General features: G+C 45.4%; 1 protein-coding gene across 2 annotated transcripts; it reads left to right on the plus strand.

Annotated features, from left to right (window-relative positions):
- The first annotated feature begins 18 nt into the window (after positions 1–18).
- On the plus strand, positions 19–27,961 carry LOC110501849 (armadillo repeat containing 8). Of its 2 annotated transcripts, XM_036959275.1 has the most exons (22): positions 19–124; positions 4,608–4,684; positions 5,757–5,828; positions 5,938–6,326; positions 10,465–10,562; positions 11,121–11,213; positions 11,310–11,390; positions 11,752–11,827; positions 12,312–12,402; positions 12,556–12,616; positions 12,968–13,168; positions 13,344–13,439; positions 13,531–13,613; positions 19,163–19,244; positions 19,373–19,459; positions 20,270–20,362; positions 20,628–20,777; positions 20,939–21,034; positions 24,468–24,563; positions 26,314–26,407; positions 26,728–26,821; positions 26,899–27,961. In XM_036959275.1, the coding sequence occupies exons 1-22, from the start codon at positions 80–82 to the stop codon at positions 26,930–26,932; spliced, it is 2,289 nt and encodes a 762-aa protein (XP_036815170.1). In that variant the 5' UTR covers positions 19–79; the 3' UTR covers positions 26,933–27,961. The 2 variants fall into 2 exon arrangements, 1 of the variants encoding a protein (XP_036815170.1); XR_005038833.1 differs by lacking the exon at positions 26,314–26,407.
- Positions 27,962–27,972: the final 11 nt, after the last annotated feature.

Raw genomic sequence — 27,972 nt, forward strand, 5'->3', positions numbered from 1 at the left:
AAATCTGAGCAGCTGGTCTGGAGGGCGGGGTATTCGGAAAGTGCTGCTCCGATTGGGGCGCTCGATAGGGGGAAGAGAGATGGCGTGCTTGTTGGAGGCCCCTCTCCGCATCAGCGTGTTATCTGTGAGTGTCCCACTTATACAATTGAATAAATACTAACGTTTTCTGTGCATTATTCAGTACATTGGATAGTGAAACGCTTTTTGTGTGTCTCATCAATAGCAATGTCTTTGACGACATGCACTGAAGTTGCTGCTAGCTAGCTAGCACAGGCTTTGCAACATGTACTGTATCTAGCTAGCAAAGGCGGTCTCCCGACTGTCACCCGGAATGAGTTAGTTAGCAACCGGTGACACATTTTATGTGAATCCAATTAAGATGAAAAATCCCAAACCTGTAGCTAACAACTTTATTGCACAAAACGTTAACGATGCAATCAAAAGGTTATGCTAGTTAACTGGAACCAGCCGCTAGTTAGTTAGCTGTAAATAACCATAGTTACTCTAGCTACATAGACACTGGTTCAACTGCTATCTGCAAATCACTCATTACTGCCGCGCACAGGTTGGAAGTCTAGAACAGCTCATGCATTGGAGGTGCCGAAGATGATTTTTTTCCCCGGTTGTTTGTACATTTTATCTTTAGACGATTTTTAAAAGTACAGCGAAACTCCATATTTGGTGTAAACGAACGTATTGGTAAATGGGAGTTTGAATCTAAGCTTCCTGGGCGTTATACTTCGATCACACCGACAGCGTGTTTGCGCAATACAGGACGCAGCATCATCTGGATACGTGTGCGACAAAAGTTCAACATTCACCTTCTGCTCCCATTTCTGTCGAGCGGTCTACTAGTTTTGACGCATACATTCGATAAATGCAACTATGCACTACAATGAACCCACTGCAACTGTTGCTGCTAGGCAAACACAGTGTTTCATTGGAAATTAATGTAAATCTGGTGTACCAAAATTAAATGACGCTTTCGGTGACAACTGCTGTCCGTTTTGTGATCGAGACGCTACTTTCAACTTTTTCAAACTCTAACGTTAGCACTTTGCTTACGCTTCGAACACACCGACAGCGTCATTGCATTTTGGTACACCAGAATTACATTCATTTCCAATGAAACGCTGGGTTTTTAATTTTTTTTTTTTAACCTTTTATTTAACCGGGAAAAGCCTATTGAGACCCAGAGTCTCCTTTTCAAGGGAGATCTGGCCAAGAAGGCAGCAAAAATCAATACATTACAGAATTAAAACATCCAGCCTAAAAAAAGCATTTTATACTCCTCTGTAACAGTCTCCCTTCAATATTTTAAATGAATTCAGTGGCACTATGGATTGTAGATTATTCCATGCGTCTGGTGCACAAGAGGAGAAGGCAATCTAGCCTAATACTGTGAATGTCCTGGGGACTTTAAGTTGCAACCACCTAGCAGACCGGGTATGGTAACTGCTGGTGGTGAAGGAGACCAGACTGCAGAGGTAAAGAGGGAGTTTACCCAAAAAGGCTTTGTAGATGAACACATACAAATGTATTTTTCTGCGCATATAAAGTGAGGTACCAAATGGTAGGTTGGATAATGTGCAATGACGGATGAGTGACTTGGCATTGGTAATAATACGCAAGAATGGACTCTGCTTATCGTGCAGTCTCTAAGACGGAGGAGGTTGCATGCATATACAACAGGTCACCATAATCAATTACAGAGAGAAAAGTGGGCTGAACAAGCTTCTTTCTAGCCATAAGCGGGAAGCAAGCCTTATTACGAAAATAAAAACCCAATTTCAATGTAAGCTTTGTCACAAGATTATCCACATGAACTTTAAAGGACAATTTGTCATCCAACCAAATGCCTAGGTATTTGTAGGATGACACTTTTCCAATGGATAAGCCACCAGATGTGACAATGCCAACGTTCTCTGGCAGAGTTCTAGCTCTGGTAAAGGTCATGAATTCAGTTTTTGTATATTCAAGACCAGTTTGAGACCATAAAGGGAGGCCTGCAGTGACTGAAAAGCAGTTTGGAGCTCTTCAACAGCCTGAACCACAGAAGGAGCACATGAATCTAATCTAATATAACTGTGTCATCTGCATATAGATGTAATGTTTGCTGGTTGCATCCCATTTCCCAAATCATTAATAAAAATTGAGAAGCTAAAATGGAACCCTGGGGCACATCTCTATTAATCTCAAGAAAGCTAGACCTGTGATTGTCAGTATATACACATTGTGTTCTGTCAGAAAGATAGTTCCTAAACCAATTTACTACCCCTTCACTGAGAGCAATGTTTCTGAGTCTAGCTGGCAACACTTCATGGTCAACAGACTGAAAGGCATTTTGATAAATTCACATAAATCATTGCAGCGCTGCAGTTGCAGTGCGTTTGGTGTGGTGCATATGTTGGATTTATCCAATGTATGTGTCAAACTGTATGCGTGGGCGGCTTGACAGAAATGGGAGCAGAAGGTGAATGTTGAACTTTTGTCGGTGTGTTTTGTCGGTGTGTTTGAAGCGATAGGGTTCAACAAGAAACCGAACATCTAGCTAGCTACACACTTTATAAAGTTAACGTTAATAAGATGGCTTGAGATTTAAGTTATCATGCAGGAAACGCCCCCCCAACCTCAGCCACATCGAACACCTTTGGAATGAATCGGAAATAACATCATGCTATTGTTTGAGGAGAGTGCACAGTTATGAACTTGAAAATGTATTAATAAACCAATTAGGCACATTTGGGTAGACTTGATACAACATTTTGAACATAAATGCAATGGTTGAAAGCTGGAATAATACATTGTGGCCTTTCTCTTGCATTTCAAAGACGATGGAACAAAAAACACAAACACTTTTTTCTTTGTGTCATCTCTTACCAGATCTAATGTGTTGTATTCTCCTACATTCATTTCACATTTCCACCAACTTCAAAGTGTTTCCTTTGGAACATTGCTGCAGGGACTTGCTTCCATTCAGCCACAAGAGCATTAGTGAGGTCGGGCACTGGTGTTGGGCCTGGCTCGCTTCGGCGTTCCAATTCTGTTTTTTCGTATTTTTTATTAACAACAAATCAATACAAAAAGTACATAGGCATCTTGCCTTTGCCTTTCAGCCATCGCTCATCCATATATTTATATGTACATGTTCTTAATCATTCCTTTACGCTTGTGTGTATAAGGTAGTTGTTATGAAATTGTTAGATTACCCAGAACCACAAGCATTTCGCTACACTCGCATCAACTTTGCTAACCATGTTGTGTATGTGACCAATAAAATTTGATTTGATTTGAAATGGTATCAAGAGTATGTATATCCTTGCTTCAGGTCCTGAGCTACAAGCAGTTATATTTGGGTATGTAATTTTAGGTGAAATTTGGAGGGAAAAAAAGGGTCCGATCCTTAAGAAGGAAGTTTCTTTTAAAATGACTCATAAATATTATCCTGCCAACCACTATATGAAAAAAACTAAATCAAATTGTACCTTTTGTGATTACCACTCAGAAACAGTGTTGCATTGTATTCATGTAAGGAATCTGTGGCAAGACGTCAGTAGATTTATAATTGAACACATTTAAGAAGATTCTACACTGTTATGAAGAGATATACTGCTTGGATTCTTTACTTATCATAGAAATAAGTTGAAACAATTTTATGAAATTCATTTCATTACTCTTTTGGCCAAATTTCATATTCACAAATGTACATTTACAAACAAAACAACACATTTTATTACCTTGCAAAAAGAAATTGAACTATATTTTAAGACAATTAAAACCTCTGCCAACAAAAAAGCTGTTAAAATTATAAATGTGTGTATGTCCTTTAAGGTCCTTGTGTAATGTGATATTGTATCCCCTAGCCCCGCCCATAGCCCCGCCCCTAGCCCAAATGTCCTTTTTATATTCTTTATATATACTTGTGTTCCCATGTACTTTTTGTATTGATTTGCTGTTAAGAAAAAATAAGGAAAAAAAATATTGGAACTCCGACTGCGAGCCAGGCCCAACATCAGTGCCCGACCTCACTAATGCTCTTATGGCTGAATGGAAGCAAGTCCCCACAGCAATGTTCCAACATCTAGTGGAAAGCCTTCCCAGAAGATTGGAGGCTGTTACAGCAGCAAAGGGGGGACCAACTCCACATTAATGCCCATGATTTTGGAATGAGATGTTTGACGAGCAGGGGCCGGATTCACAAAACACTACTTACGAAAAAAACGTAAGAAGTTTCTTAAGGAAAAAATTGCATTAAAGAAGACATTTCTTCTTAAGAGTTTGTGAATTTGGGCCCAGGTGTCCACATACTTTTAGTCATGTAGTGTATCTCACATAGAGAGTAGTGCGGAAAGTTCTGGACAGTCCCCACCACTCGATGATAAAGTTATTAAGTGGCATACATCCGTCTCGTGCTCTGGATGAGTTTACAGCTTGACGAGAGTAGCCTAGTGCCTGTTGACCAGTTGTATAGTTAGGAAGGGCTTTTCTGGGATGGCGTACCCTGACCAGTCCTGACTGCTGAGTGTGTGTGTGGTTGGCGTCAGCGGTGGGATGAGGAGGGAGGCCAGTGCCGACTCACTGTTGTTCTCTCTCGTGTCACCATGCAGGAGGTCACGGCCACCAGCCGCCATTATGTTGACCGGCTGTTCCACCCCGATCCACAGAAAGTGCTGCAGGGAGTCATGTAAGTACATTATAATTTACATGACCTTGTGTTGTATTAGCCTATGTCTTACTATAGGAACACTTTATATTTGTCCTGTCACTGTCCCTCTTTGTTTTTTTTGTCCCAAATGGCACCCTTTCCTCTACTTAGTGCACTACTTTTGACCAGAGCCTTATGGGAAATAGGGTGCCATTTGGGACACAGCCTCACACAGCCTCTGTATCTGTCCTTGTGTGAGTCTGAATGCCTAGTGTGAGCTCAGTGAGAGCTGCTTAGACCACTTTGTTTACATGTGGCTGTACGACCTGTGTGTGATCAGTCAGTCTGCTTCATCTTTATTTTTTTCTCTGAGGCCCAGCTCTGGTTACGGTTTTAGGCAGCTGGCCGCATCACTACCTGACTGGTGCAGCTGTTCTTTTCCACTGGCCTCTGCCAGCTCATGGCTATTTCACTCCATTAACTACTAGTATCTTTATATTGCATGCATTACATTCTATAGGGTCTCATCAGTTGGCGAACCACAGTTAGAATTCTGTACTCTGGATAACTTTTCATATGTTATTGGCTTAAATAAATGGTGTGTGATATTTAAGCAATAAGGCCCGAGGGGGTGTGGTATATGGCCAATATACCACGGCTAAGGGCTGTTCTTATGCACGACGCAACGTGGAGTGCCTGGATACAGCCCTTAGCCGTGGTATATTGGCCATATACAACAAACCCTGAGGTGCCTTATTGCTGTTATAAACTGGTTACCAACATAATTAGGGCAGTAAAAATGTAATGTTTTGTCATACCCGTGGTACCCGGTCTGATATACCACGGCATTCATCCAATCAGCATTCAGGGCTCAAACCACCCAGTTTATAATCAGTATTCTATCCTCTCAAAGCAATACGTTAACAAGCTGGAGCAGCACTGATGTTTCTCAGCTGAGCCTGTAGACGTTAGTTAGCCATAGTGTTTAGACGTGTTTAGCGCTGGTGATAGGAATTATACTGTGGATGAACTCTGACAAGTGTCGTTATTGTGGCTGTTGGTAACATGCTGAGGGAGCTCCACACATCTGACTCTGTGTGTGTGTTCACAGTGACATGAAGAATGCTGTCATCGGAAACAACAAACAGAAAGCCAACCTGATTGTCCTGGGAGCTGTGCCCAGGTATCTCTCGCTTTCCCCCTTACCTTTGTTCTCCTCTCTCACCTCCCCTCTTTTCCTGCTTCCCCTTCTTTTTTTTCTCTCTCACGGAGTCTGTCCTTCCTTCCCCCAGGTTACTGTACCTGCTCCAGCAGGGCTTATCCAGCTCTGAGCTGAGGACAGAGGTGTTGGGCTCAGAACTGAGGACAGAGGGTGCGGTGGTGCTGAGGACAGAGGTGCTGGGCTCAGAACTGAGGACAGAGGGTGCAGTGGTACTGGGCTCAGAACTGAGGACAGAGGGTGTGGTGGTACTGGGCTCAGAACTGAGGACAGAGTGTGTGGTGTTGCTGGGCTCAGAACTGAGGACAGAGGGTGCAGTGGTACTGGGCTCAGAACTGAGGACAGAGGGTGCGGTGGTGCTGAGGACAGAGTGTGTGGTGGTACTGGGCAGTCTGGCCATGGGCACAGAGAACAACATCAAGTCCCTGGTGGACTGTCACATCATCCCTGCTCTGCTGCAAGGTACACACGCACACACACACGCACACACACACGCACGCACGCACACACACACTCTGCAAACAATAGGGAAACAACGAACAGATAATGGCCCCTGAGGAAATGGCTGCCGTTTTACGGTCCCTTAACCGGTTGTGCTATTGAGTGTGTTTTTTCACGTTATTTGTAACTTATTTTGTACATAATGTTTCTGCCACCGTCTGTTATGACTGAAAAGAGCTTCTAGATATCAGAACAGATTAATCACCCCGTACTGGAAGAAGATTCTTTCTTTAATGAGTTGGACGTCATTCGCAGGAGAAAAAAACAGGGATATCTGGGACGTAGGTCAGGGTGCCTTGTAAGGATCCGATGGCGAGTGGGTAATCTGCCTTTACCATTGATCCTATTAGCCAACGTACAATCACTGGATAACAAAATAGATGAACTACGATCACGTATATCCTACCAACGGGACATTAAAAACAGTAATATCTTGTGTTTCACCGAGTCGTGGCTGAATGACGCCATGAATAACCTACAGCTGGCGGGTTTTACACTGTATCGGCAAGATAGAACAGCAGCCTCCGGTAAGACAAGGGGAGGCGGTCTGTGTATATTTGTAAACAACAGCGGGTGCACAAAATCTAATAGTAAGGAAGTCTCTAGGTTTTGCTTGCCTGAGGTAGAGTATCTCATGATAAGCTGTACCACACAGTCTTTACCAAAATAGTTTTCATTTATATTCTTCGTAGCTGTCTATTGACCACCACAAACCGATGCTGACACTAAGACCGCACTCAACGAGCTGTATGCGGCCATAGGCAAACAGAAAAATGCTCATCCTGAGTCGCCGCTCCTAGTGGCCGGGGACTTTAATGCAGGGAAACTGAAATCTATTTTACCTAATTTCTACCAGCATTTTAAATATGCAACCAGAGGGAAAAAAACTCTGGACCACCTTTATTTACTCCACACACTGAGATGTAAACAAATCTCTCCCTCACCCCCCATTTGGCAAATCTGACCATAATTCTATCCTCCTGATTCCTGCTTACAAGCAAAAACTCAAGCAGGAAGCACCAGTAACTCAGTCAATAAAGAAGTGGTCAGATGACGCAGATGCTAAGCTACAGGATTGTTTTGCTAGCACAGACCGGAATATGTTCTGGGATTCTTCCGGCATTAAGCAGTACACCACATCAGTCACTGGCTTCGTCAATAAGTGCATTGATGACGTCGTCCCCACAGTGACTGTACGTACACACCCCAAATAGAAGCCATGGATTACAGGCAACATCTGCACTGTGCTAAAGGGTAGAGCTGCCACTTTCAAGGAGCGGGACTCTAACCCGGAAGCTTATAAGAGATCCCGCTATGCCCTCAGACGAAGCATCAAATAGACAAAGCATCAAAACAGTACTAAGATTGAATCGTACTACACCGGCTCCGACATTCATCGGATGGGGCAGGGCTTGCAAAAACTATTACAGATTACAAAGGTGTTAGCGATTGATGTTATTCTTCAATAACACAAACTCCAAAGCAAATCAGGGGAAGGAAAATAGGTTTATTTGAAAAGGACAAATCAAGATGTTGTGCTGGGAGGTAGATGTTCAGTCTCCCATTTATAACCCCCCACCCTAGTCTGGGGTTAACCATTGAGAAGACCTTCAGTACCACATGGCCAAATAACAAGTATCCTGTTCCCGACTCAATGTACGGAATGTAGCGCATGTAGCTCTGAGTTCAGGAGTGACCTTTCACAGATTTTAAACAGCTGTTGAACTGAAACCCAACTCCTATTTACGTTGACAATTCCCTATTGACCATTAGTACTATATTTAGTTTAGTACTCTTGTCCTCTCATCCTCTGCGTTGTGTATTTATCTTCAAAATATTATTGTAAAGGGAAGCACAGTCGCGAGCTGCCCAGTGACATTAGCCTACCAGATGAGTTAAATTACTTCTATGCTGGGATCGAGGCAAACAACACTGAAGCATGCATGAGAGCGTCAGCGGTTCCGGAAGACTGTGTGATCACGCTCTCCACAGCTGATGTGAGTAAAACCTTTAAACAGGTCAACATTCACAAGGCCGCAGGGCCAGACGGATTAACAGGACGTGTACTCCAAGTATGCACTGACCAACTGGCAAGTGTCTTCACTGACATTTTCAACCTGTCCCTGACTGAGTCTGTAATACCAACATGTTTCAAGCAGACCACCATAGTCCCTGTGCCCAAGAACACTAAGGTAACCCGCCCAAACAGATCCGCAGATGATGCAATCTCTATTGCACTCCACACTTCCTTTTCCCACCTGGACAAAAGGAACACCTACGAGAGAATGCTACTCCTTCACTACAGCTCAGCGTTCAACACCATAGTGCCCTTAAAGCTCATCACTAAGCTAACAACCCTGGGACTAAACACCTCCCTCTGCAACTGGATCTTGGATTTCCTGATGGGTCGCCCCCCAGATGGTGAGGGTAGGTAGCAACACATCCGCCACACTGATCCTCAACACTGGAGCTCCGCAGGGGTGCGTGCTCAGTCCCCTCCTGTACTCCCTCTTCACTCATGACTGCATGGCCAGGCACAACTCCAACACCATTTAGTTTGCTGATGACACAACAGTGGTATGCCTAATCACTGACAACAATGAGACAGCCCTATAGGGAGGAGGTCAGAGACAATGCCAGGACAACAGCCTCTCCCTCAACGTGATCAAGACAAAGGAGATGATTGTGGACTACAGGAAAAGGAGAACCGAGCACACCCCCATTCTCCTCGACGGGGCTGTAATGGAGCAGGTTGAAAGCTTAGAGTTTCTTGGTGTCCACATCACCAACAAACTATCATGGTCCAAACACACCAAGACAGTCGTGAAGAGGGCACGACAAAACCTTTTCCCCCTCAGGGGACTGAAAAGATTTGGCATGGGTTCGCAGATCCTCAAAAGGTTCTACAGCTGCACCATTGAGAGCATCCTGACAGGTGGCATCACTGCCTGGTACGGCAACTGCTCGGCCTCCGACTACAAAGGCACTATATAGGGTAGTGCGTACGGCCCAATACATCACTGGAGCCAAGCTTCCTGCCATCCAGGACTTCTATACCAGGCGGTATCAGAGGAAGGCCCTAAAAATTGTCAGACTCCAGCCACCCTGGTCGTAGACTGTTCTCTCTGCTACTGCATGGTACCTGAGCTGCAAGTTTAGTTCCAAAAGGCTAATTAACAGCTTCTACCCACAAGCCATAGAGTTCTGAACAGCTAATCAAATGGCTACCCAGACTATTTGCACTGTCCCCGTTCCCTCTTTTACGCTGCTGCTACTCTGTTTATTGTCTATGCATAGTCACTTTAACTCTACCTACATGTACATATTACCTCAACTAACCAGTGCCCCGCACATTGTCTCTGTACCGGTACCCCCTGTATATAGTCTCCACATTGACTCTGTACCGGTACCCCCTGTATATAGCCTCCACATTGACTCTGTACCGGTACCCCCTGTATATAGTCTCCACATTGACTCTGTACCGTTACCCCCTGTATATAGTCTCCACATTGACTCTGTACCGGTACCCCCTGTATATAGCCTCCACATTGACTCTGTACCGGTACCCCCTGTATATAGTCTCCACATTGACTCTGTACCGTTACCCCCTGTATATAGTCTCCACATTGACTCTGTACCGGTACCCCCTGTATATAGTCTCCACATTGACTCTGTACCGGTACCCCCTGTATATAGCCTCCACATTGACTCTGTACTGGTACCCCCTGTATATAGTCTCCACATTGACTCTGTACCGGTACCCCCTGTATATAGTCTCCACATTGACTCTGTACCGGTACCCCCTGTATATAGTCTCCACATTGACTCTGTACCGGTACCCCCTGTATATAGCCTCCACATTGACTCTGTACCGGTACCCCCTGTATATAGTCTCCACATTGACTCTGTACCGGTACCCCCTGTATATAACATCGCTACTGTTATTTTACTGCTGCTCTTCAATTACTTTATTTTTAATTTTTTACTTAACACTTATTTTTCTTAACTGCATTGTTGGTTAGGTAAGTAAAGCATTTCGGCGCATGTGACTAATACAATGTGATTTGATCATTTACTTATGCTCTCTGTGTATATGCAGGTCTGGTATGTCCAGACCTGGTCTTCATCGAGGCTTGTCTTCGCTGCCTCAGGACAGTCTTCATCAGTCCAGTCACCCCAGTGCAGCTGCTCTACACTGTAAGTCTTAGTCACTTGTTCTCTGACACACATCCATAGGGGTGTAGCGTAATATTACAACATGCTCTCTCTAGCACTCATCTGAGCCGTGTGTTCTGAATCTGAGCCGTGTGTTCTGAATCTGAGCCGTGTGTTCTGAATCTGAGCCGTGTGTTCTGAGCCGTGTGTTCTGAATCTGAGCCGTGTGTTCTGAATCTGAGCCGTGTGTTCTGAATCTGAGCCGTGTGTTCTGAATCTGAGCCGTGTGTTCTGAATCTGAGCCGTGTGTTCTGAATCTGAGCCGTGTGTTCTGAATCTGAGCCGTGTGTTCTGAATCTGAGCCGTGTGTTCTGAGCCGTGTGTTCTGAATCTGAGCCGTGTGTTCTGAATCTGAGCCGTGTGTTCTGAGCCGTGTGTTCTGAATCTGAGCCGTGTGTTCTGAGCCGTGTGTTCTGAATCTGAGCCGTGGGTTCTGAGCCGTGTGTTCTGAATCTGAGCCGTGTGTTCTGAGCCGTGTGTTCTGAATCTGAGCCGTGTGTTCTGAGCCGGGTGGACAGTCACAGTGTCTGTCTCCTTCAGGACCCCACTGTGATTCCCCACTTGATGTCCCTGCTGAGTCGGTCTCCGCGGACGCAGGACTACATCACCCAGATCTTCTCTCACTGCTGCAAGGTCAGTATAGCAGTACACATTTAAAACGGTCATCTAGTAGAAGACATGTTAATTAGTCTGTCTGAGGAATGACTCAGTTATGTGTGTGTTCTGTAGAGTCCAGAGCATCAGACGGTTCTGTTTAACCACGGGGCGATCCAGAACATTGCTCCCATGCTCATCTCTCTCTCCTATAAGGTACTGTTTGAAACTATTACTCACCCATTGTCTCAGTTCAACCATCTCTCATCTCTCACATCTCTCGTTGCAACACTGTATATATACGTAATATGACATTTGTAATGTCTTTATTGTTTTGAAACTTCTGTATGTGTAATGTTTACTGTTAATTTTTATTGTTTATTTCACTTTTGTATATTATCTACCTCACTTGCTTTGGCAATGTTAACACATGTTTCCCATGCCAATAAAGCCACTTGAATTGAATTGAATTGTATTAACATCTCACCCTCTCTCTCACCCTCTCTCTCACCCTCTCTCCCCTTTCCCCCCTGTTATCTCACTATCTCTCTTTCTTTGGTTCTCTCATGCCGTACAGGTACGAATGCAGGCATTAAAATGCTTCTCAGTCCTGGCCTATGAGAACACTCAGGTCTCCATGACATTGGTGAATGGTAAGACTACTTTTCCTTTTTATTTCTCTCTCCCTGCCTCCCTCTCTCTTCCTTTTCTCTCCCTGCCTCCCTCTCTCTTCCTTTTCTCTCCCTGCCTCCCTCTTTCTTCCTTTTCTCTCCCTGCCTCCCTCTCTCTTCCTTTTCTCTCCCTGCCTCCCTCTCTCTTCCTTTTCTCTCCCTGCCTCCCTCTCTCTTCCTTTTCTCTCCCTGCCTCCCTCTCTCTTCCTTTTCTCTCCCTGCCTCCCCCTCTCTTCCTTTTCTCTCTCTGCCTCCCTCTCTTTTCCTTTTCTCTCCCTGCCTCCCTCTCTCTTCATTTTCTCTCCCTGCCTCTCCCTCTCTCTTCCTTTTCTCTCCCTCTCTCTTCCTTTTCTCTCCCTCTCTCCCTTTTCTCTCCCTCTCTCCCTCTCTTTCTCTCTTGTCAGATGGTCATAATATAGTATTATGCTGCTACGATACAAATCTATGTTCTCCTCTCTGTTCTCAGTGCTGGTTGATGGGGATCTGCTCTCTCAGGTATTTGTCAGAATGTTGCAAAGGAATCTGCCCATTGAAATGCAGCTCACAGCAGCCAAGTGGTGAGTGTTTCACTGGACTATTAAACTAAGTGTGCTGCGATTGACCATGTCGACGTAAGTGCTAGTAGGTGTGAATCTGCGGACTGAAGTTACGTGTGTGAAAGTGTTTTTCTTTCTGAAGGTGACATTTCTCTCTCTTTCTGTCTCCCCCAGTCTAACATACATGTGTCGAGCGGGAGCCATCAGAACAGATGACAGGTGCATTGTTTTAAAGGTGTGTGTGTGCGTGTGTGTGTGTGTGTGTGCGTGTGTGTGCGTGCGTGCGGACATTTATTGGGATGGATCTTGTCCTGGAAGCAGAGCAGTTTCCACTAGATGGGCCAGAATGCAAAGCCAAAATTGTCTGTAACGTAAAGCATTTATGGAAACAAAATGTAGCTTTTTGGTAATAATTTAAGTTTAGGGTTTGGCACAAGATTAGCAGTGTGGTTAGGGTTAAAATCAGATTTGATGACTTTGTGGCAATGTCAGCTAGTGACCACCCTGCAGAGCTGCCTCCAGTGCATGAGTCATCCCAATAAATGCCAACCTGTATGTAGAACTCTGGTTCCACCCCTGTCTGTAGACCCTGCCGTGCCTGGTGAGGATGTGCAGTAAGGAGCGTCTGTTGGAGGAGCGTGTGGAGGGGGCAGAGACCCTGGCCTACCTGATGGAGCCTGATGTGGAGCTGCAGAGGATCGCCAGTGTAACCGACCACCTAGTGGCCATGCTGGCTGACTACTTCAAATACCCCAGCTCTGTCAGCGCCATCACTGACATCAAGAGGGTGAGACACTGGACTGTAGTCATTGAACCTAGCCAGGCAGTCTTACAAGGCAGAGAAAACAGTGACCATCAGGAAAACACTGAAACTGTGATGAGAAAAGAACACCACAGTCCTTCATTTGGACAAAAATCTTACCTAAAAATAATGGTTTATTTAAATGTTTATTTATCTGTAGTTGGATCACGACTTGAAGCACGCACATGAGCTGAGGCAAGCTGCCTTCAAGCTGTACGCCTCACTGGGCTCCAACGATGAAGACATCCGCAAGAAGGTGACTTCAACAGTACACACACCCACCCTAACCCAGCCACTTTTAGAAGTGTCCTTCTCGTAACCCCCCGCTCCTGTTTCTCCCTCCTCAGATCACAGAGACCGAGAATATGATGGACAGGATAGTGAGCGGCCTGTCAGAATCCAGCATCAAGGTGCGGCTAGCAGCCGTCAGGTACGGAAAACACATCTCTACTTCTCTGCTCTCCACTGAGTGTCCTGTCACATTCTGTTCCTCTCTATTTTATATATATATACACTTCCGTTCAAAAGTTTGGGCTCACTGAGAAATGTCCATGTTTCTGAAAGAAAAGCTCATTTAAAAATAATAATAATTAAATAATAAATAAAATAATAATGAAAATAACATCAAGTTGATCAGAAATACAGTGTAGACATTGTTAATGTTGTAAATGACTATTGTAGCTGGAAACGGCAGATTTAAAAAAAAAAATGGAATATCTACAGAGGCCCATTATCAGCAACCATCACATCAAATCAAATCAAGGTTTATTTGTCACGTGCGCTGAATACAACAGGTGTAAACCTTAGTGAAATGCTTACTTACAGGTTCTAACCAATAGTGCAAAAAAAGGTATTAGGTGAACAATAGGTAGGTAAAGAAATAAAAACAACAGTATAAAGACAGGCTATATACAGTAGAGAGGCTATATACAGTAGCGAGGCTATATACAGTAGAGAGGCTATATACAGTAGAGGCTATATACAGTAGCGAGGCTATATACAGTAGCGAGGCTATATACAGTAGAGGCTATATACAGTAGAGAGGCTATATACAGTAGAGGCTATATACAGTAGCGAGGCTATATACAGTAGCGAGGCTATATACAGTAGAGAGGCTATATACAGTAGAGGCTATATACAGTAGAGAGGCTATATACAGTAGCGAGGCTATATACAGTAGCGAGGCTACATACAGTAGCGAGGCTATATACAGTAGAGAGGCTATATACAGTAGAGAGGCTATATACAGTAGCGAGGCTATAAAAGTAGCGAAGCTACATACAGACACTGGTTAGTCAGGTTGATTGAGGTAGTATGTACATGTAGGTATCGTTAAAGTGACTATGCATATATGATGAACAGAGAGTAGCAGTAGCGTAAAAGAGGGGTTGGTGGGTGGTGGGACACAATGCAGATAGCCCGGTTAGCCAATGTGCGGGAGCACTGTTTGGTCGGGCCAATTGAGGTAGTATATACATGAATGTATAGTTAAAGTGACTATGCATGTATGATAAACAGAGAGTAGCAGCAGCTTAAAAAGAGGGGTTGGGGTGGGGGGGGCACACCATGCAAATAGTCCGGGTAGCCATTTGATTACCTGTTCAGGAGTCTTATGGCTTGGGGGTAAAAACTGTTGAGAAGCCTTCTTGTCCAAGACATGGCACTCCGGTACCGAGAACAGAGAGAACAGTCTATGACTGGGGTGGCTGGGGTCTTTGACAATTTTAGGGCCTTCCTCTGACACCGCCTGGTGTAGAGGTCCTGGATGGCAGGCAGCTTAGCCCCAGTGATGTACTTGGCCGTACGCACTACACCCTTTGTAGTGCCTTGCGGTCAGAGGCCGAGCAATTGCCGTACCAGGCAGTGATGCAAACAGTCAGGATGCTCTCGATATTGCAGCTGTAGAATCTTTTGAGTATCTCAGGACCCATACAAAATCTTTTTAGATTCCTGAGGGGAAATAGGCTTTGTCGTGCCCTCTTCACGACTGTCTTGGTGTGTTCGGACCATTCTAGTTTGTTGGTGATGTGGACACCAAGGAACTTGAAGCTCCCAACCTGCTCCACTTGTGTCTTCTGCAAACTTAATGATGGTGTTGGAGTCATGCCTGGCCATGCAGTCGTGGGTGAACAGGGAGTACAGGAGGGGACTGAGCACGCACCCCTGGGGAGCTCCAGTGTTGAGGATCAGCGTGGCAGATGTGTTGCTACCTACCCTTACCACCAGGGGGCGGCCCGTCAGGAAGTCCAGGATCCAGTTGCAGAGGAAGGTGTTTTGTCCCAGGGTCCTTAGCTTAGTGATGAACTTTGAGGGCATTTTGATGTTGAACGCTGAGCTATAGTCAAGGAATAGCATTCTCACATAAGTGTTCCTTTTGTCCAGGTGGGAAAGGGCAGTGTGGAGTACAATACAGATTGTATCATCTGTGGATCTGTTTGGGCGGTATGCAAATTGGAATGGGTCTAGGGTTTCTGGGATAATGGTGTTGATGTGAGCCATTACCAACCTTTCAAAGTACTTCGTGGCTACGGACGTGAGTGCTACGGGTCTGTAGTCATTTAGGCAGGTTGCCTTTGTCTTCTTGGGCACATGGACTATGGTGGTCTGCTTGTATCATGTTGGTATTACAGACTTAATCAGGGACATGTTGAAAATGTCAGGGACGACACCTGCCAGTTGGTCAGCACATGCCCGGAGCACCCGTCCTGGTAATCTGTCTGGCCCCTCAGCCTTGTGTATGTTGACCTGTTTAAAGGTCTTACTCACGTCGGCTACGGAGAGCGTGATCACACAGTCGTTCGGAACAGCTGATGCTCTCATGCATGCCTCAGTGTTGCTTGCCTCGAAGCGAGCATAGAAGTGATTGAGCTCATCTGGTAGGTTCGTGTCACTGGGCAGCTCGTGGCTGTGCTTAATAGTTTGCAAGCCCTGCCACATAAGACGAGCGTCGGAGCCGGTGTACTATGATTCAATCTTAGCCCTGTATTTGCCTGTTTGATGGTTCGTCGCAGGGCGACGTGTTTCAGGCCTTCGAGGCAGAGTTGCAAAGAAAAAGCCATATCTCAGACGGGCCAATAAAAAGTAAAGATTAAGATGGGCAAAATAACACAGACACTGCCTAGAAGGCCAGCATCCCGGAGTCGCCTCTTCACTATTGACATTGAGACCGGTGTTTTGCGGGATACTATTTAATGAAGCTGCCAGTTGAGGACTTGTGAGGCATCTGTCTCTTAAAGTAGACACCCTAATATACTTGTCCTCTTGCTCAGTTGTGCACTGGGGCCTTCCACTCCTCTTTCTATTCTGGCTAGAGCCTGATTTTTTTGTGTTTGTGTTTGTGTGTGTGTGTGTGTGTGTGTGTACACACAGTACCAGTGAAAAGTTTGGACACCTAGTTATTCAAGGGTTTTTATTTATTTAGACTATTTTCTACATTGTAGAATAATATTGAAGACATCAAAACTATGAAATGACACATGGAATCATGTAGTAACCAAAAAAGTGTCAAACAAATTAAAATATATTTGAGATTCTTCAAATAGCCACCCTTTGCCTTGATGACAGCTTTGCACACACTTGGCATTCTCTCAACCTGCTTCACCTGGAATGCTTTTCCAACAGTCTTGAATGAGTTCCCACATATGCTGAGCACTTGTCGGCTGCATTTCCTTCACTCTGCGGCGCGATTCATCCTAAACCATCTCTATTGGGTTGAGGTCGGGTGATTGTGGAGGCCAGGTCTTCTGATGCAGCACTCCATCACTCTCCTTCTTGGTCAAATAGCCCTTACACAGCCTGGAGGTGTGTTGGGTCATTGTCCTGTTGAAAAACAAATGCTAGTCCCACTAAGCCCAAACCAGATGGGATGGTGTATCACTGCAGAATGCTGTGGTAGCCATGCTGGTTAAGTGTGCCTTGAATTCTAAATCAATCATGAGGGTGTCACCAGCAAAGCACCACCACACCATAACTCCACCACCTCCATGCTTCACGGTGGGAACCACACATCCGTTCACCTACTCTGCGTCTCACAAAGACGGCGGTTGGAACCAAAATTCTCCAATTAGGACTCCAGACCAAAGGACTAATTTCCACCGGTCTAATGTCCATTGGTCGTGTTTCTTGGCCCAAGCAAGTCTCTTGTACTTATTGGTGTCCTTTAGTAGTTGTTTCTTTGCAGCAATTTGACCATGAAGGTCTGATTCACGCAGTCTCCTCTGAACAGTTGATGTTGAGATGTGTCTGTTACTTGAACTCTGTGAATAATTTATTTGGGCTGCAATTTCTGAGTCTGGTAACTCTAATGAACTTATCCTCTGCAGTAGAGGTAACTCTGGTTCTTCCTTTCCTGTGGCTGTCCTCATGAGAGCCAGTTTCATCATAGCGCTTGATGGTTTTTGTGACTGCACTTGAAGAAACTTTCAGTTCTTAAAATGTTCCGTATTGACTGACCCTCATGTCTTAAAGTAATGATGGACTGTCGTTTCTCTTTGCTTATTTGAGCTGTTCTTGCCATTATATAGACTTGGTATTTTACCAGATAGGGCTATCCCCTGTATACCACCCCTACCCTGTCACAACACAACTGATTGGCTCAAACGCATGAAGAAGGAAATACATTTCACAAATGAACTTTTAAGAAGACACACCTGTTAATTGAAATGCATTCCAGGTGACGACTACCTCATGAAGCGGGTTAAAAGAAGTGTGCAAAGCTGTCATCATGGCAAAGGGTGGCTACTTTGAAGAATCTCAAATATAAAATATATTTTGATTTGTTTAACACTTTTTGTTAATCTTCACTACATTTTTATTTTTTTTAACCTTTATTTAACTAGGCAAGTCAGTTAAGAACAAATTCTTATTTTCAATGACGGCCTAGGAACAGTGGGTTAACTGCCTGTTCAGGGGCAGAACGACAGATTTGTACCTTGTCAGCTCGGGGATTTGTACTTGCAACCTTTACTAGTCCAATGCTCTAACCACTAGGCTACGCTGCCGCCCCATGATTCCATATCTATAGTTTTGATGTCTTCTATTATTCTACAAAGTAGTAAAAATAAAGAAAAACCCTTGAATGAGTAGCTGTGTCCAAACCTTTGACGTGTGTGTCTACATATAATTTTTTAATTATATAATATTCCTTTTTTCAGGTAAACATCATTAACAAATAGTACATATATCTGAATTTCTAAATGTAACAAACATATAATAACTAACAAACACCAACAATGACAGTAAACAAAAACGTACACAAGCAATAAGATTTATGCCTTCTTTCAGTTCTCTGCGCTTAATGTTCCATTACCTCCCAGACAGTGTTTCATTCATTACCCCTACCTGTGTTTCATCCATTACCCCTACCAGTGTTTCAATCATTACCCATGCCAGTGTTTCATTCATTACCCTTACCAGTGTTTCATTCATTACCCAAACCAGTGCTTCATTCATTACCCCAACCAGTGTTTCATTCATTACCCCTACATGTGTTTCATTCATTACCCCTACATGTGTTTCATTCATTACCCCTACATGTGTTTCATTCATTACCCCTACATGTGTTTCATTCATTACCCCTGCCCGTGTTTCATTACCCCTGCCTGTCTTTCATTCATTACCCCTGCCTGTGTTTCATTCATTACCCCTGCCCGTGTTTAATTCATTACCCCTGCTTGTGTTTCATTACCCCTGCCTGTGTTTCATTCCCCCTGCCCATTTTTATTTTCCTTTCATGCTTTTATTAATTTGACTGTCACAAAATGTGTGGTGTTAGTCTGTAAAATACAAGATACCCCTAACGTAGTATAGAGGCCCTACCACTATAAAACCAAATAACTATTTCGTACAAGTAAGCGACCAGGGTCCAGTTGACCCGTAGAGTCAAAGAATTTGTATATTGAAACTGTTTCCCTCTTAGCCTATGAAGATCTCCTTGTACCTAAGATATCTGACTCTTCCTCTGTCTCACTCTGTGTCCAGGTGTCTTCACAGTCTGTCCCGGTCAGTCCAGCAGTTGAGGACTAGTTTTCATGACCACGCAGTATGGAAACCCCTTATGAAGGTCTGTACTCTAATATTACCCTCTACATCTCTATATAGTCACATCATGTTTGTGTAAGCTGCAGAGGAAATGGCCAATATTTGGGGCTATTATTAAGACTGAAGGTACTCTTCTCTCTCTGTGTGTAGTTGTTACAGAACGCTCCAGACGAAGTGCTGGTCATGGCCTCTTCTACACTATGCAATCTGCTGCTGGAGTTCTCCCCCAGCAAAGAGGTGAGACCGGCAGCAATACAACACTACTACTGTTACCTAGTAGCAGGCAGCAATACAACACTACTACTGTTACCTAGTAGCAGGCAGCAATACAACACTACTACTGTTACCTAGTGGTAGGCAGCAATACAACACTACTACTGTTACCTAGTAGCAGGCAGCAATACAACACTACTACTGTTACCTAGTAGCAGGCAGCAATACAACACTACTACTGTTACCTAGTGGTAGGCAGCAAAACAACACTACTACTGTTACCTAGTGGTAGGCAGCATTACAACACTACTACTGTTACCTAGTGGTATGCAGCAATACAACACTACTACTGTTACCTAGTAGCAGGCAGCAATACAACACTACTACTGTTACCTAGTGGTAGGCAGCAATACAACACTACTACTGTTACCTAGTAGCAGGCAGCAATACAACACTACTACTGTTACCTAGTGGTAGGCAGCAATACAACACTACTACTGTTACCTAGTGGTAGGCAGCAATACAACACTACTACTGTTACCTAGTGGTATGCAGCAATACAACACTACTACTGTTACCTAGTAGCAGGCAGCAATACAACACTACTACTGTTACCTAGTGGTAGGCAGCAATACAACACTACTACTGTTACCTAGTGTTAGGCAGCAATACAACACTACTACTGTTACCTAGACCACTACATGATTGGTCAACAAACTCAACTCAGTAAAATTTGCTTGACTTTTTATGAGTAAATATTAGCTGTCAGGTTGTATATTTGCCGTGTATCTTGACCAGTGGGAGTAAGTGTATGTGTTTTGTGTATGTCTGCAGCCTATCCTGGAGTCAGGGGTGGTAGAGTTACTGTGCAGTCTGACCCAGAGTGACAGTCCAGCCCTGAGGGTCAACGGCATTTGGGCTCTCATGGTGAGTCCCCACTTTACCCCCTCTCTGTCTTGCTCTGCTCGCCCACTTTACCTCGACAAAAGGTTGCATAACCAAACTTCCCAGGTTTCTTAGCGATCTTGGCTGGAGAGAACAAGCAGTGAGGGAACGCTTCAGCTGACAATCTTCCAACCAGAGCTTTGGTAGTGTCTGTCATTTTGCAACCCTAGTTTAGAAGGTGTCTGTCTAACCTACACCCTTTTTGTTGTTTGTTTGTGTGTTTGTTTGTTTGTTTGTTTGTGTTTAGAACATGGCGTTCCAGGCAGACCAGAAGGTGAAAGGGGAGATTGTGAGAGCTTTGGGGACGGAGCAGCTTTTCCGTCTGCTCTCTGACCCGGACACTAACGTCCTGATGAAGACCTTGGGCCTGTTACGGAACCTGCTCTCCACACGACCTGTAAGAAAGAAAGAAAGACAGACAGACAGACAGACAGACAGACAGACAGACAGACAGACAGACCACAACACAACACAACACAACACAACACAACACAACACAACACAACACACAGCTCTCCAAAGTCCTTTAAAGACAAAAACTCTTTCTCTCTCTCTCAGCACATAGACCAGATCATGAGTTCCCATGGGAAGCAGATCATGCAGGCGGTCACTCTGATCCTGGAGGGGGAACACAGCATTGAGGTCAAGGAGCAGGTAGGACCCCCTCAACATACTGCAGGACCCCCTCAACATACTGTAGGACCCCCTCAACATACTGTAGGACCCCCTCAACATACTGTAGGTCAAGGAGCAGGTAGGACCCCCTCAACATACTGTAGGACCCCCTCAACATACTGTAGGACCCCCTCAACATACTGTAGGACCCCCTCAACATACTGCAGGACCCCCTCAACACACTGTAGGACCCCCTCAACATACTGTAGGGCCCCCTCAACATACTGCAGGACCCCGTCAACATATTGCAGGACCCCATCAACATACTGCAGGACCCCCTCAACATACTGCAGGACCCCTCAACATACTGTAGGACCCCCTCAACATACTGCAGGACCCCCTCAACATACTGTAGGACCCCCTCAACATACTGCAGGACCCCCTCAACATACTGTAGGACCCCCTCAACATACTGTAGGACCCCCTCAACATACTGTAGGTCAAGGAGCAGGTAGGACCCCCTCAACATACTGTAGGACCCCCTCAACATACTGTAGGACCCCCTCAACATACTGTAGGACCCCCTCAACATACTGCAGGACCCCCTCAACATACTGTAGGACCCCCTCAACATACTGTAGGGCCCCCTCAACATACTGCAGGACCCCGTCAACATATTGCAGGACCCCATCAACATACTGCAGGACCCCCTCAACATACTGCAGGACCCCCTCAACATACTGTAGGACCCCCTCAACATACTGTAGGACCCCCTCAACATACTGCAGGACCCCCTCAACATACTGTAGGACCCCCTCAACGTATTGTAGGTCCCCCTCAACATATTGCAGGACCCCTCAACATACTGTAGGACCCCCTCAACATACTGTAGGACCCCCTCAACATACTGCAGGACCCCCTCAACATACTGTAGGACCCCCTCAACATACTGCAGGACACCCTCAACATACTGTAGGACCCCCTCAACATACTGTAGGTCAAGGAGCAGGTAGGACCCCCTCAACATACTGTAGGACCCCCTCAACATACTGCAGGACCCCCCTCAACATACTGTAGGTCAAGGAGCAGGTAGGACCCCCTCAACATACTGTAGGACCCCCTCAAAATACTGTAGGTCAAGGAGCAGGTAGGACCCCCTAAACATACTGTAGGACCCCCTCAACATACTGTAGGACCCCCTCAACATACTTCAGGACCCCCTCAACATACTGCAGGACCCCCTCAACATACTGCAGGACCCCCCTCAACATACTGCAGGACCCCCTCAACATACTGTAGGACCCCCTCAACATACTGTAGGGCCCCCTCAACATACTGTAGGACCCCCTCAACATACTGCAGGACCCCCTCAACATACTGCAGGACCCCCTCAACATACTGTAGGACCCCCTCAACATACTGTAGGACACCCTCAACATACTGCAGGACACCCTCAACATACTGTAGGACCCCCTCAACATACTGTAGGACCCCCTCAACATATTGTAGGACCCCCTCAACATACTGCAGGACCCCCTCAACATACTGTAGGACCCCCTCAACATACTGTAGGACCCCCCTCAACATACTGTAGGACCTCCTCAACATACTGTAGGACCCCCTCAACATACTGTACGACCCCCTCAACATACTGTAGGTCAAGGAGCAGGTAGGACCCCCTCAACATACTGCAGGACCCCCTCAACATACTGTAGGGCCCCCTCAACATACTGTAGGGCCCCCTCAACATACTGTCGGTCAAGGAGCAGGTAGGACCCCCTCAACATACTGTAGGACCCCCTCAACATACTGTAGGTCAAGGAGCAGGTAGGACCCCCTCAACGTACTGTAGGTCAAGGAGCAGGTAGGACCCCCTAAACATACTGTAGGACCCCCCTCAACATACTGTAGGACCCCCTCAACATACTGTAGGACCCCCTCAACATACTGCAGGACCCCCTCAACATACTGCAGGACCCCCCCTCAACATACTGTAGGACCCCCTCAACATACTGTAGGACCCCCTCAACATACTGTAGGGCCCCCTCAACATACTGTAGGACCCCCTCAACATACTGTAGGACCCCCTCAACATACTGTAGGACCCCCTCAACATACTGCAGGACCCCCTCAACATACTGTAGGACCCCCTCAACATACTGTAGGACCCCCTCAACATACTGTAGGGCCCCCTCAACATACTGTAGGGCCCCCTCAACATACTGTAGGACCCCCTCAACATACTGTAGTACCCCCTCAACATACTGTAGGACCCTCTCAACATACTGTAGGACCCCCCTCAACATACTGTAGGACCCCCTCAACATACTGTAGGACCCCCTCAACATACTGTAGGACCCCCTCAACATACTGTATGTCAAGGAGCAGGTAGGAGCCCCTCAACATACTGTAGTACCCCCTCAACATACTGTAGGACCCCCTCAACATACTGCAGGACCCCCTCAACATACTGCAGGACCCCCTCAACATACTGTAGGACACCCTCAACATACTGTAGGACCCCCTCAACATACTGCAGGACCCCCTCAACATACTGCAGGACCCCCTCAACATACTGTAGGTCAAGGAGCAGGTAGGACCCCCTCAACATACTGCAGGACCCCCTCAACATACTGTAGGACCCCCTCAACATACTGTAGGACCCCCTCAACATACTGCAGGACCCCCTCAACATACTGCAGGACCCCCTCAACATACTGTAGGACCCCCTCAACATACTGCAGGACCCCCTCAACATACTGCAGGACCCCCTCAACATACTGCAGGACCCCCTCAACATACTGCAGGACCCCCTCAACATACTGTAGGACCCCCCTCAACATACTGTAGGACCCCCCTCAACATACTGTAGGACCCCCTCAACATACTGTAGGTCAAGGAGCAGGTAGGACGCCCTCAACATACTGCAGGACCCCCTCAACATACTGTAGGACCCCCCTCAACATACTGTAGGACTAGGAGCAGGTAGGACCCCCCTCAACATACTGTAGGTCCCCCTCAACATACTGTAGGACTAGGACCCCCTCAACATACTGCAGGGCCCCCTCAACATACTGTAGGACCCCCCTCAACATACTGTAGGACTAGGACCCCCTCAACATACTATAGGACCCCCTCAACATACTGTAGGTCAAGGAGCAGGTAGGACCCCCCTCAACATACTGTAGGTCCCCCTCAACATACTGTAGGACTAGGACCCCCTCAACATACTGTAGGACCCCCTCAACATACTGTAGGTCAGAACACCAGTATCACTGTGGTCGGGTTCCCCTGCTCAGACATTGCATGCATGAACCAATGATTGCGTAACAGATTGCTGTAAGCAGATTACTGTAACATATGATGTGGTTAGCTGGTACGTAAAATACCTATCCAGGTGGTGTACGATCTGGCATGCGTCAGCTACGCCTGGGCAGGGGAACACAACCTTTAACTGCTCTCTATATTTCAGACACTCTGCATCCTAGCCAATATTGCCGATGGCAACACAGCCAAGGAACTCATCATGACCAATGACGACATCCTCCAGAAAATCAAATATTACATGGTAGAATCTCTTCCCTCCATGATCCACTGTAGCAATAATTAATAGTAAAATATAGGTTTGTTCTCAGGTTCACTGAACTCTCTGTTGCCAACCTTGATATATGTATCCACGTGGGGTAATGTTTATTTAGAACGAGTTTCACCGTCTCTTTACATACAGTGCCAGTCAAACATTTGGACACACCTACTCATTCAAGGGTTATTCTTGATCTTTGCTATGTTCTACAATGTCGAATAAGTGAAGACATCAAAACTATGAAATAACACATATGGAATCATGTAGTAACCAAAAAAAGTGTTAAACTAATGAAAATATATTTTAGATTTGAGATTATTCAAAGTAGCCATCCTTTGCCTTAATGACACACTCTTGGCATTATCTCACCCAGCACCACCAGGAATGCTTTTCCAACAGTCTTGAAGGAGTTCCCACATATGCTGAGCACTTTTGGCTGCTTTTCCTTCACTCTGCGGTCCAACTCATCCCAAACCATCTCAATTGGGTTGAGGACAGGTGATTGTGGAGGCCAGGTCATCTGATGCAGCACTCCATTACTGTCCTTCTTGGTAAAATAGCCCTTATACAACCTGGAGGTGTGTTGAGTCATTGTTCTGTTGAAAAACAAATGATAGTCCCACTAAGCCCAAACCAGATGCGATGGTGTATCACTGCAGAATGCTGTGGTAGCCATGCTGGTTAAGTGTGCCTTGAATTCTAAATAAATCATGAAGGTGTCACCAGCAAAGCACCATCACACCATAACACCACCACCTCCATGCTTCACGGTGGGAACCACACATCCGTTCACCTACTCTGCGTCTCACAAAGACACAGCAGTTGGAACCAAAAATCTCAAATTTGGACTCATCCTACCAAAGGACAGATTTCCACTGGTCTAATGTCCATTGCTCATGTTTTTTGGCCCAAACAAGTATTTTCTTATTGGTGTCCTTTAGTAGAGGTTTCTTTGCAGCAATTCGACCATGAAGGCCTGATTCACGCAGTCTCCTCGGAACATTTGATGTTGAGATGTGTTTGTTACTTGAACTCTGTGAAGCATTTATTTGGGCTGCAATCTGAGGTGCAGTTAACTCTAATGAACTTATCCTCTGCAGCAGAGGTAACTCTGGGTCTTCCTTTCCTGTGGCTGTCCTCATGAGAGCCAGTTTTATTATAGTACTTGATGGTTTTTGCAACTGCACTTGAAGAAACTTTCAAAGTTCTTGACATTTTACGGATTGACTGACCCTCATGTCTTAAAGTAATGATGGACTGTCGTTTCTCTTTGCTTATTTGAACGGTTCTTACCATAATATGGACTTTTACCAAATAGGGCTATCTTCTGTATACCCCCCCCCCCTACCTTGTCACAACACAACTGATTGTTCAACAAATTAACTTCTAAGAGGGCACACCTGTTAATTGAAATGCATTCCAGGTGACTGCCTCATGAAGCTGGTTGAGAGAATGCCAAGAGTGCTGCAAAGCTGTCATCAAGGCAAAGGGTGTCTCCTTTGAAGAATCTCAAATATATTGTGATTTGTTTAACACTTTTTTGTGGGTACTACATGATTCCATATGTGTTATTTAATCATTTTGACGTCTTCACTATTCTACGATGTGGATAATATTTATTTTTTTAATTAAGAAAAATCCTTGAATGAGTAGGTGTGTCAACTTGACTGGTACTGTATATGATTGACACATCTAAACCAAATACTGAGAACAGTTCTCTGTGGTGTCCTCTCAGGGTCACTCTAATGCGAAGCTCCAGCTGGCAGCAACATTCTGTATCTCCAACCTGATCTGGAATGAGGAGGGCAGTGAGGCCGATGCCATGCCAGGTTGTTACATGCTGGTGGGGGGGGGGGGACTACCTGGGGGTTAGCTAGGAAAGGGCTAGTGGTTCTTGTGGATGTAGTGGTAAAGATTGTGGATCAAGTTAATACAAATCTGAACCGCAGTGCAGATGAAGCACGGTCTGTAACATACACTAATGTATTTACGCTCCATTACATCCCTGGTTTTCATCTGTGATTCCACTCAACATTCCACAAGCTCCGTTGTTATGTAATGTTCAATGCTTTACTGTTGGACTTGGTCTCTGCCTCCGGGTCCAACATCATCCCCTCTAACCTTCCTACGTCGGTGTCTCTGTTCTCAGGCTGCCAGGAGCGTCAGGACAAGCTGAGGGAGTTGGGCTTTGTAGACATTCTGCACAAACTCACCCAGGCCTTAGACCCCAACCTCTGTGAAAGGTGTGACACACACACACACACACGTGCGCGCTCATTATGTTATAGGATAGTGTACTGACTCTCTCCGTCTCTCTCAGGGCGAAAACAGCGATGCAGCATTATCTGGCGTGACCCCACGGGGGCAGTCTCAGATGTTGTTTCCCCTAACAACACAACTAACAAACCAACCGCCTGCCAGGAGGAGACCTGCCAGGAGGAGACCTGCCTCCTTGCTGCCATTGTTTTGTTCTGATCTCCTTCACTTTAATCTTCCGTTTTTGTTTGGTTGCACAAAGACACCTTTTGAGCTGCAGAGGCAGAGTCCCCTTCCACCTCATCACCCCAATACTGACCTCCATCCCAGCCGGAGACTTTAAGACTCGGTTGGATGGGGAAACGAGTGTTCGCTGCTCACCAACTGGGGGTAGGTTTCATTATTATTATTATTTTTTTATGCAAAGAGGTGAAGATTTTGTTTTTGTTTCTTGGACTTGATGTGAAGGAAGAAAGGATTAGTAATGTGCAGCACAGCAGCCAGCCATCGCAGCACATCGCCACCTTGTGGCCAGGAGGCCTAGGTGCTTTTGGACTCGTTATGGAGGAGATGGACAGAAAGACGTCACAGAGCCGGACTGAAGGTTCTGACGGACTGAAGGTTCTGACGGACTGAAGGTTCTGAAGGACTAAAGGTTCTGAAGGACTAAAGGTTCTGACGGACTAAAGGTTCTGACGGACTAAAGGTTCTGAAGGACTAAAGGTTCTGATGGACTAAAGGTGCTGACGGACTGAAGGTTCTGATGGACTAAAGGTTCTGACGGAGAGGGCAGGGTTGTGGGAGCATCACTTCCTCTTGCTTTAATTTAGCTAATTATTGATTATTGATATTACTATTATTATTATTTGAATGGCTTTATGTCACGAGAGGACACGTTTGGGTAAAAAAGACTGTTAATTTTGAAATGTGTGGTGATTTCTTTTTTTGTGTGCATACATACCTCGTAAATATATATAAACATATAAATATATTTTGGGGATTTTTCATCTCTTTGTTTTCTTCCTGTTTCTGATCCTGGTTCCAACAGGAAGTAGGGTGTGTGTTTCTATGGTGTGAACAGAGCAACAATGGGAGGATCCTGTGGTCAATAAAATATTTACAAATGTTTTAAACCTTT

The sequence above is a fragment of the Oncorhynchus mykiss genome, chromosome 22 (genome assembly GCF_013265735.2).
Source record: "Oncorhynchus mykiss isolate Arlee chromosome 22, USDA_OmykA_1.1, whole genome shotgun sequence".
NCBI classification, from domain to species: Eukaryota; Metazoa; Chordata; class Actinopteri; order Salmoniformes; family Salmonidae; genus Oncorhynchus; species Oncorhynchus mykiss.

Coding starts and splice junctions, on each gene's coding strand:
- LOC110501849 (XM_036959275.1), top strand. CDS start 80: ATGGCGTGCTTGTTGGAGGCCCCTCTCCGCATCAGCGTGTTATCT. Junction 12,403..12,555: donor CAGCTCACAGCAGCCAAGTG/GTGAGTGTTTCA, acceptor TGTCTCCCCCAG/TCTAACATACATGTGTCGAG. Junction 26,408..26,727: donor TGAGGCCGATGCCATGCCAG/GTTGTTACATGC, acceptor CTCTGTTCTCAG/GCTGCCAGGAGCGTCAGGAC.